Source organism: Octodon degus, unplaced genomic scaffold, assembly GCF_000260255.1.
Source record: "Octodon degus isolate 3935 unplaced genomic scaffold, OctDeg1.0 scaffold00311, whole genome shotgun sequence".
NCBI classification, from domain to species: domain Eukaryota; kingdom Metazoa; phylum Chordata; class Mammalia; order Rodentia; family Octodontidae; genus Octodon; species Octodon degus.
In genome coordinates, this window is record NW_004524887.1 from 148,570 (window position 1) to 159,933 (window position 11,364).

The 11,364-nt window shown below is 39.1% G+C and overlaps 1 protein-coding gene across 1 annotated transcript in view; it reads right to left on the reverse strand.

The window, feature by feature from the left end:
- The window catches only part of LOC101570546 (pancreatic triacylglycerol lipase), a 24,876-nt gene extending 14,468 nt beyond the window's left edge, over positions 1-10,408 (reverse strand). Inside the window, exons 1-8 of the mRNA XM_004647539.3 lie at positions 10,348-10,408; positions 8,771-8,925; positions 7,346-7,468; positions 5,813-5,947; positions 4,631-4,742; positions 2,718-2,837; positions 2,484-2,603; positions 1,873-1,991 (exon numbers count right to left, since the gene is read on the reverse strand). Of these exons, the coding sequence (XP_004647596.1) occupies positions 1,873-1,991; positions 2,484-2,603; positions 2,718-2,837; positions 4,631-4,742; positions 5,813-5,947; positions 7,346-7,468; positions 8,771-8,925; positions 10,348-10,393 (930 nt within the window). The 5' untranslated portion in view covers positions 10,394-10,408. The remainder of the gene's footprint in view (positions 1-1,872; positions 1,992-2,483; positions 2,604-2,717; positions 2,838-4,630; positions 4,743-5,812; positions 5,948-7,345; positions 7,469-8,770; positions 8,926-10,347) is intronic.
- Positions 10,409-11,364: the final 956 nt, after the last annotated feature.

Sequence of the window (11,364 nt, forward strand, 5' to 3'; positions counted from 1 at the left end):
ATGTATGCAATGTGTTAATTATTGAAACTGTCCTACCAATTTGGTTTGAAACTGTCTCATTGCTATTTGTTTCTTAATAAAATTATGGAAAAAAATAATAAAAATAAAAAAGTAATTTATATTGTAATGAAAATCATACAGAAAGAAGAACTTTACCTGGATATCAAGAAGTTACCAGACAAGACGACAGCTTGGTGATAGTGAGAATGCACAATGTATGCACATGTCTATAATTTTATGGTTTAAAAAGTCTGCTAGGGGCTGGGGAGATGGTTCAGTAGAATAAGTGCTTGCCTGGCAAGCACAAGGGACTGAGTCCAATCCCTGGTTCTACCTAAATTAATTAATTAATTAAAATAAAAGGTCTGCTGGGTGTGGTATCCCATGCCTATAATCCCAGAATTTGGGAGCCTAGAGGAGGAGGATTGTTATGAGTTCAAAGCCAGCTGAAGCTACATAGTTAGAGACCAGTATGAACTACAGAGTGAGACCCTGCCTATAAAAACCAAATAAAATAAAATAAAACAGAGACTGGACATGGTGGTGCATGCCTGTAATCTCAGCTCTTGAGAGGCTGTAAACAGGTGGATAACTGCAAGTCCTATCTCGTAGTGAGACCCTGAACACCCTGTAGTCCTTCCCCCCCGCCCCCAAAAAGGGTCAGCATTTAAAGAAGATTCATCACTTAGACATGGCTCACAGGTTGCCATGAGCTAGTTTTTTATTTGTCTGTTTAGGATTATTTCTAAAAAGAGCTTGAACATTTACCTGATACACAGAATGATACAGAACAAGTTATAGAAGAGTCATTTCTGTTTACTAGACCAACTCTCCAAAGTCTTTTTATTTATTTATTTATTTATTTATTTATTTATTTATTTAATGTATTTGGTTGTTTGAGGATCTCACCACACTGCTCAGACTTGTTGTGATTCTACTGCTTCCAGCTTTCCCAGAGCTGGGATTACAAGCTGGCTCGGCATGCCCTGAGGGCAGGGCTGGCGCACCATGTGATGCCCGGGATCCAAACCCAGTGCCAGAGCTTGTCTAAGCTTGCCTAAAGAGTTGCTTTAGTCTGCTGAGCTATCTCGCCATCCCTTTTTCTAAGGTCTTCTAATGCTACTAAAGTCTTCTAATTATTACATACCTACAATTAAGTATGACAGATGTGAAACCATAAGCCTTCTCTGAGTGATGTGTAGAGTACACTCCTTTAGTCATGAAGAGTAATGCTGTAAAATTCAAATGGCTGGGCTAGGGATAGAGCTCATGGAACAGCAGTTCCCCACTATTTTGGGGTTTGACTTTCGCTGACTCACTGTTGCACAGGTTTTTTTTTTTTTTTTTTTTTTGGCAGAACTGGGGATTGAACTCAGATCCTTGTGTTTGCCAGGGAAGCACTTATTCCACTGAGCCATCTCCTTGGCCCCTGTTGCATAGGTTTTTAAAAAATATTAATCTAAATTATTTATCACAGATTTTTCACTGTCTGGTGTGATTTTTGCAGTACTGTATGGTGTATGTATGTTGTTAAAATTACATAGATTTATGAGTTTAGAAAATGGTTAAGAACAGTAGAAGTGTTTCTAAAAGTGTGGGAAAGGTTTATAAGAGTATGGGAAGGGTTTATGATCTATCTATCTATCTATCTATCTATCTATCTATCTATCTATCAATCATCTCTATTTCACTGACTTTCACGTACTCCGGAGGTGTCTTGAACGTAATCTCCTCCGCAGCAAGTGAGGAACAAGTGTATAATGTATATCTAGCATGCACAAGGCACTGTGTTTGATTCCCAGCACTACAAAATATGCATTAAACTAAAAATAAATAATGAATTCACTAAAATGGAAAATCAATCCAACTTACTGAAGAGAAAGTATTGTAAGAGGCACAAGAGAATCCAGCAAAGCCAGTAGGGTTGAGGATGCTGTCAGTGTAATACTTGTAGCTTCTTAAGTGATTACAGGCTGCAAAGTCCCGACTCCCTGTGAAATGAGACAAGATTGTACATCAACAATGGGTGCTCATTTCTCAAGTTAGTGTGAGATCAGAAGACCATTAGCCAATAGATTCTTCTAATTAGTGTGAACTCCTGGAAAGTCATGGCGCAAAATCCTTTATGAAATATATTTATGATTTGTGATGTAACCATACATTCAGTGCTATTTACATTTATAATAGATTATACCACTTGTTGGATGAAAAGGGAAATGAATTAAGATTCATACAAATTCAAGTGTGACAATACTACATTCTTTAAATTAGATCCTTGGAAAGTTAACTGCAAATATAATTTATTTCCCAGTTTCCTCATGACCTCTTGTCCTAACAGGAGCTTATGTCTCAGAGATGCAGTGAAAAGTCCTTTGTTACATAAAATGAGAGACCTGCACAATTCCAAAATATTTAGCAAGGTTAGCAAACAAAAATACAAACTTTTCCCACTGAAAAACTCCTTGCGGACATAAGAGTTTTACCTTCCCAGATTCCATCTATGTCAACAATCTGAGAGATAATGTTCTTCTGACATCCAGGCATTTCCACCCCTCCATTTGGAAAGAAATCCAGGTGACCCACAGTTTGGCTCATTCCAAATCCTGAAGAATTTAAAAATAAGAGTGGGTTTTTCATATGGTATAGCCTTAAGAGACTCTAAAGCACTCCACTGTGTGGAGTCAGAACTCTCTCATGGGACAAATTGTGGCACTCACCCAAATTGGGGACTATTGGGGCACCATCTGTGTGAATTACATCCACAAATTGGGCATCACTGGGATCCAATCGGACTAGTTCAGGGGCACCCTGAAAGTAAGGTTCAGCTGGATCCAACCCTGTAGCAAACAGGAATTTCATTAATTACATCAACAGTCTGTGTACTCATCTTTCATGAGTAGTTACAGACCTGAGTGCGAGTAGGATCTTGCCTGTAATCATGAGTTAATGATAGAGGTGAACAAGTTCTTCCTCAATTTGCTGTTTCCTTGACAGAAAACTGCTTTTAGTGTTCTCTTTGCTTAAAAGTGAATTTTCCGCAAACCACAGAATTTGTCTCTACTTATGAATACTTAGTTTATGGAAAAATCTTGATTACTAATAGTAGTTATCAGAAAAGAGGCCATCCCCGGGATACTCTGGACTTCAGCCATTCAGGTTAAAAGAGTTGACACTGGTCTGTAATCTAGGAGGGCAAGGGTCTTGCCTTTCCTGGTCACTCAGTCGACAGCCTAGCATGGCCCAGTTCCAGGCTAAATAGGCTGTGATAAAAATTTATAAACTACAGGAAATAATATTCTAAAAGAACTTCTGTTCAGCTATCTAGTATGCAGACAGTCCAGATGTCCCATCAATCCAAGCATGACCACCTTCACAATATTAAAAAGATGATCACATTTGGAATATGGAAGAGGGAAACAGTCATTCTCTGAACTGATCGTGGCTCAGATCTAGCAGGACAACCTACTGCTCATAAGATTATAGCACTTGGATATCCAGTATGTATCCCCGTTGGCTTAACACAACCAGGCTGAGGTTTTCAGCATAATATTTTAAACCTATTGAGTAGAACTCAGAACTAGTAGCCCAGGGCCGTTTGGTCATTATTAATCCCTATTTCCTTCCTTTCTGGGATTGTGGCTGATGAGCTACAGTCTTACTTGTCATTGTCATTGAAGAAAAATATAATTAATTATGTATTTGAGGTCTATGTTACATTTATTCTATTATTTAGGCATGAAATTCCCTGTGGATACCCAAAAAATGAGGGAAGAATTATAGGAATGTTTCTGATTGGTCTAAACTCATATTTTACTCACATGTCATGTACTGAAATGTTAAACAGCTTGGTGCAGATCAAAGAATGATCACAATAAAAACCGGTGCACCAGGCCACAGAACATTCTATTTTTCGATCATGTGGCCAATTCAGAAAGTACCCCAAAACATAAGGCAGGCTATGCCAAAATCCCCTCCTGTATTTCCTCTCAGACCCCATAGAGGCTGCACATAGTCTAATTTTGAAGTTTTTGTGGGGGGATCATGTTTACTTCACAGTTATTTTTTTAAGACCATGTTGCAGCTGAGAAGTAAAACACTGGGTCTAGACCTTTCAGGCTGCAAACACTGCACACAGTGCTCGGTGGCCTAATCACTTAACATGTCTTAGACACTAGCCTTTACTCCCATCCCTATGTAATGTCAAAAACTCCTTTTAGCTGATGATACAAATAGATTTTTTCTGACCCCCTTGACCACTATGCCTCATGAGTCAATACACATTTGCTAACCCTACAAACAAGGATTTTTTTTTTAGCAATGCAAGAAAAACTGAACCCTACTGCAAAACATCACTCATTCTTCAAACAACATTTGGTTCTCAGAATTGAGATGGATGGAAGCACACCTGACATGACATTCCAGTCCTCTCTTCTTCACATTTAAATCAAATATAAAGGTCCCTGGTTTTCTCCTGGTTGGTGCATTCCTCTCTTGGAATTCACCAGCTTTTCTCTCGCAAGTTTCACTAACTTTTCTATACTCCTTGGTTGTGGGTAAATTCCTTTCATCACTTGCGATGCCAGCCCCTCACGTGATGTGCCTCACTGAGGTTTTCGCTATTGTGACCAACCTGTGATTCGCCCGATGGCCCCCTTGGTCCTCCTTCCAGCCTCCCCAGCAGCGTGAGAACCCAGACTGTGGCCTATGACGTGGACGTTGGAAGGCGAGTATCCCAGCTGAGACTGTTGGAAAGACAATCTCCTCAAAATGTGTTCAAGTACTATAGAACTCCTAGTGGGCACAAAAGGGGCCCCTCCAAACCTTGGTTTTTAAGAAGACAATTGATTTTCATGGGGTTTTATGCATTGTTATAATGAAAAGTAGAAATTATTTTTACTTTTATTATTTTTTTGAACTTTAGGGAAGGGTCTACAGGGTGTTCAGGGTCTTACTACTAGATCAGATTCATAGTGATCTGTCTGTTTACAGCTTCCCAAGAGCTGGGATTATAGGTGCGCACCATCATTCCCAGTCTCAATTGCCATCTCAGCAGCTCCCGGGGGTAGGGCCATCACAGCAGGCCCAAGGGGTCAAACCCTGGTCCCCTGAGCCTGCTTGCAGGTGTTTTAATCTGCTAAGCTATTTGGCTGGCCCCATTTTTACTTTTAAACTAGTAGACACAGTGCTCTATTTTGTTCAAAGGATCTTTGAGGGACATGAAGAATTGTACCCAGAGATGATAAAATAAGTGTTTAGATTATAAAACCATAAGACAATGTTACTCAGACACATTTAAGTTTAACTCTTTTTTAACAAATCAGTAACCCAGTCACGTTAGCTCTTTGTCATTATGTTTCTCTTCAAAAATATAAATTAGAATAAAATTAGTTTAACCTTGAAGTTGATATTGTCAGGTCAACTTAGTAATAACCAGAACAATAAAAACTGCTTAGGCCCAGTGCTTGCCATGTACCTTGTTACTTGTATAAGTTCACTTAATTCGAACAAAAATAAGTTTATTGAATTAAATAGGAATTTATGAACACAAAACTTAGATTTTTTAAAAAATCTTTTTAACCTAAGAATAAAGTCAGACCGCAGCAGAAAATGTTTTTATCAATCATCATACCTACGCCTTTTGTTTTGGAATACAGCAATACATATGGGTTTAATGTTAATGCTACTTAGAAGGAATAGTTTTTAACAATGTAAGGAAGACCAAACCCTACTGCACAAAGCATTACTCAGTCTTCAAACAACATTTTGGGTCTCCTCAGAACTGAAGAGGGCTTAGGTAGCCTGAAGAAGTTACCTGAAGGACATCAACGAAATAGGCCACTTCCGCCCCCACGACACGGACATTCTGTGAAGCCTGGGTGTACAAAGCTCGGGAGCCCCCTTTCCAGTCCACACAGATGCAGTTCACACTTTCCACCTGAATCATGGCCTGAAGGAAGAAACAATAAATAGGTAAATTGTGTTGGATCATTAGCAAATACTAACACATACGAGGACAAGGGGATCCTCTCTTTCACCTGTGAAGTCTCACTCCAGAGACACAAGCAAATCTCTACTCTCCTATGAATGTGAAATCCCTAATAAGTTTAAGTTGGCTCCAACTGGAGACAGGGCCATCATGGAAACTGGGTTCTTGGGATTTCTGTTTGATTGAGATAGGAAGGCATAAGATGTGGTATGGTGAGTTATCTCATTAGCGCACCCTACGGGCCATAGGATTCCCATGTCCCTCACTAGAATGTACCCAAGGAAATTGCCTGCTTCTTTCACAGCTATGTCCTACTCAGTGACTAGAATGATACCTGATACACAGTAGGGGCTCAGTAGATATTTTTTGAATGAATGAAAGACTATGATCAATCCCCCGAAATTTATAAATATACTGAAGGTAAAGGAAGGAGCTTTGCTAAGATGAAAGGAACTATTCAAAGTCTTTGCGTGTGTATGTTTTATTGTACATCATGCAAGTTATTTCACATGAATGTGTACTCTAACAAGGTTCCACTGGAGGCTCCGAGCACTGAGCCTCAGTTTTGGATTCATATAGTTACTGCAGCAATGATCCTGTTTCCCTTAATTTGCTTTTGGTTCTGTTCCCAGAGACAACAAAGACTTACAAGATGGAAAATCAAACAGAATAAATTCTAGTAACTGGGAGTGTTAAAAATAACTACATTTTTGTGCCACATCAATCACAGAAATTTGATAAAACAGAAACAAATAGATGAGGGGCCGGGGAGATGGCTCAGTAGAATAAGCGCTTGCCTGGCAAGCTCAAGGGCCTGAGTTCAATCCCCGGTTCCGCAAAATCAATCAATCAATCAATCAATCAATCAATCAATCAATCATAGTGTTTCTCAAACAGGATCATTGCTGCAGTAACAGAAGCCAGAAATAAAAATCATCATGTTTTCTCTAGACACTGTCACCAGAGGAGGTCAGAGTAACAAGCAAAAATCAAAGAAAAAGAGTTCAGGCAAATGAGATCTCTTAGCTCTTCATGTGGATATTATAGCCTGGTGAACAATCTAGGGCATAGGTAGCTGGGGTACGTCAATATGGCAGCTTTGTTACTAACAGTTTGAAGCACTCCTGTATTACTTGTTAAATATTCACTTCCTGGAGCCACCAAATACCTGCCCATCTGCTTGCTATGACTTCCCAAGTCACCTCTACCTGCCAGCATCTTCTGCACCTCCCCTCGGAAGCCCCATCTCAGCAGAGGTCAGAGATTCCATACCATGTGGTAGTTCCTTGTTTTTGTTCTCCTTGGTCATTTATTTTCATTCTGGAGAAAAATGTCCTTTAGAAGATTACCAGGGCTTACCTTGCACATGTTGGCCAGCCAATTTTCTTCTCCCTTATCTATGAATCCATGAATAATGAAGCGGGTTTTCCTATCTGTTCTGAAGTTGGAGCTCTTGATAGCTGATGAATCAGCAGTAACAATCTGTTTCATATTGAAAAGCATTTCTGGTCATTAGAGCACAGGACATGTGCATGGAGGTGATAGGTAAAGACTATTGTCAATAACGATTCTCCCAACACAGTGAAGCCATTTGTAGTCAACAATAAGTTTCTACTTTCTAGTCATTACAAAATTTTTTGGCCATTCAACTTGGAATAATATATCTCCTATAGTATTTTTCATTAATAACTTATCTCCATATAATGGAAATATTGGTTTATCTCTGTATCTATGTATATGTATATGTATGTATATATATATATATATATATATATATATATATATATCTACAGATGTTCTTTCAGTTGCAATGGTTGTGTCCCAATAAGCCCATCAAAAGTTGATAGTGTTGTTAAATTGAAAATGCACTGAAAACACCTCAACTCTCAGCTGTAGTTTAGCAACACAGCACACTCTAGAGAACTAATTGTTTACACTGGTAGTCAGAGGCTGGCTCGATATTTCTGTCCACTGCTGGTGGTGCCTAGGCAAGGTATCATTCAGATATCACTACCCAGAAAGGATCGAGATGAAAAATTCAGGGGGTGATTTCTACTAGATACGTATTGCTTTCCCAAATCAGAATGACCAAAACTTAATTGGGGATCATATATTGGGTCTATATATACATATATACATAATTTAATTCATATATATGTTACTTCATTCATATTTTACCTGAAACCATAAAAAAGCATTCTGGTTAAACTAATATCATATAAATATAGGGGATCATATATTGGGTCTATATATACATATATACATAATTTAATTCATATATATGTTACTTCATTCATATTTTACCTGAAACCATAAAAAAGCATTCTGGTTAAACTAATATCATATAAATATACATATATCTTCATATTGTAAAGTTCTGTATACTTTTCATATATAAAATCTACATGTGTTATGTATTCATGTAATATTCTCACATATCTCCCTGTAGTTCTAATACTTTAAATGGTACTATTATGTAGGGCAGTAATAAGATAAAGTTAATGGACTGTTTTCTGTTTTTTCTCTTTTGAGAGACTCACTCTAGTTCAGGTTGGCTTCAACCTCATGACAATTCTCCTGCACCAACCTCTTGAGTGTTGAGATTACAGGCATGTGGCACTGTAGCTTAATGGGCCTTTCATAAATAAATTTCATAATGTCATTCCTAAGCTCACTGTATATAAAAAACACTGTCTGATTTGTTCTTCAAAAGACATGAATATTCATACTACTAACTACATAAATTCAATGCAAGTAACTGTTGAAAACAATAGATATTCTTACTTGGTAGTTGCTTGGGTTCTCATTAGTGTATAGAAGGAAGCGGGTATTGATGGCCGAGGGGCTCCAGGGCAGGGATTTCAGGGGTCTTTCCAGAATGCCTGCCCATGGACTATCATCGCTGAAGCAGCCAAGTCTATCATAGCAGACTTCGCTTCCTGCAATCATCCAAAAGTATTTCAAGGACATTTGTTAACCAGAAAGCTCTTTCTATGGGCTCATGTAAAATATGAATTAAGTAATATTTTGTGGCAGATTTTTATCTATGTTCCCAAATTACTGTTATTGACACAAAAACAGCTTCAGAAAGATAGCAGTCCTGATGCACACAGGCTACTGCTCCTCACATCCACCCCAGGGGACCAGCTTCTACTCGCTCCAAGACAGGGACTCTCTTTCTGCTTCTCAACCTGGAGATCGTCTTTGGTCTACTGGTGCCAAGGTGTGCAATGGCCATGTGTCCCAGGGATGAGGGTAGTACTGTGTGTGTACAGGCCCTCCACACTCAGCAGTCAACATTTGACCTTATACTTTTTAATATATTTTTTAATGTATTTAGTATGGGGTCTACAGGGTCTCACTACACAGATTGCACTTATAGTGATCCTTCCTGATTTTCAGCCTCCTACGCGCTGGGTTACAGGCATGTGCCACCAACCCAGTCTCATTCCCTGTCTCAGCGCTGGCACCACAGGCCGAGGATCAAACCTCCAGCCCCTGTGTCTGCCTTAGCAGGCACTTTAATCCGCTGAGCTGTCTGGCCAGCCTTTGGTCTTGTACTTTGCATAAAGAGATTAGGTTTCAAGCAAAGGTCAAAATTTCCTACTTCCGCTTTGGGGAACAGGAAATGTCTGATCTGTTTAAGGGTCATCCTGGATTTCTGTAATGAAGAAGATACCTACAGACCATCAAGTTCCAACACACACACACACACACACACACACACACACACACACGCTGATTGGATACCATTGTAGGGTGACATGCTACAGCATAAAGAGATAATTCAAAATAGAGGATAAGTTCCAGATTAATTGTAGGAGTAAAATTAGGGGCTGTCCTTGGGGGGCTGCATTCCTGATTGCTTACTATGTAACCTGAGGGCTGGACCAGATGATTTACCCATCTGAGACTCAGCTGTGGCGTGATAGGGTGATGCCATTAAGCCCACTTGACGGACCAACTTCCGAAAGCACAGAGGTGTTAAGGATTTTGCTCAGGGTCATAGAGCCATGTTGACTAAAGCAAGTTTCAAACTCTTCCATTGACTCAAAGCTTAGGATATTAGGCTCACAAAATGAAAATGCAAAATAAATTTGAACTTTGGCAAAAGTAAGTTTTTCATAAAAAAGTTGTCACATTTTTGTGACTGTCCTAATTATTTGTGGTTTACCTGAACTTCAAATTGAACTGGCAATTGTAGATTTTATGTGGCAGTCCCATACCAAGTCCTATGTACTCAATCTTGCATGTCCCTTACTTCACTCGGTCTCCTTTTGGCTTGAATCTGGGGTCACAGCCTCCTGGAAAGGACTGAGAAGTGAGGCCCTCCCTGTTCCATAGGAATAGCTAATTCTTACCTATTACTGTTCCCAGAAGCAGCGAGAAGGTCCACAATAGCAGCATCTACAGAAAGGGAAAAACATGACAGTCTGTTCGGTTAGAAAGTTGAAAGATCGGCAGAATCTAAATTCATTTAGTTCTCTGCATGGAAATGAGTGAATCCTAGCAAATTAGCCTGGAAAACTTGTTCCTGACTCACCATGGTGGATCTGTCAGTTTCCACAGACAACCAGCCAACATGGAGTGCTCGCTTTATAGGTGAGCCTTATCTCTTCAAGGAGTGCCATGGAAAAGTAGCATGAACTAAAAGAAAGCTCCAAGGACAGAGAGCCAATTGTAATCACAGATAAGCCCACATTGATAGAGTAGGCAAAGTTTCCCAGAGTGTTTGTGGGAAGATGAGAGAGTGGTAGATAAGGAGAGTTCTCTTCCAGTCTACTCATGGAATGCTAAGAGTCACTGTCATTTTATTCTAGTCAACCTTTTAATTTTCAGTTCTCTGTGCAGGCTAGTGGGCATGTATGAAACTAGATTGTTGCCGGATTTTATAGTAGCCATCTCGAAAATTAATACTGAATGTTCACCAGGCTTAGGTAGCTTTCTATCACTTGCCTTTCCCTTCAAACACTATGAGGTACAATCCTTCAGGAGAGTGTGTTCTTTGTAGCAAAACAGTTGGAATTATATGTTGAAAATCCATAGCACTTTCTTATTTTTCAATAATGACATGTTAAGAAGAATAAACAACAAAGGAAAATGGAATCTGGGGTGCTGTGGAAATCACGGGGTGCAGTCAGTGACTCCACCATGAGATGAAATTACTAATAGTGTTTGGACAGGATATCACGTCTGCATCTTGTACTATGAATAACTATTACGAAAACAACAATATGCAATGTATTAATTATTGTAACTGTCCTACTAATGTGCTTTGAAACTGTCTCATTGCTATTTGTTTCTCAATTAAATTAATAAAAGAAAAGAAAATACTGGCCTGGAAAAAATGTTCTGGAAGAGAGATGTTTAATAAAAAA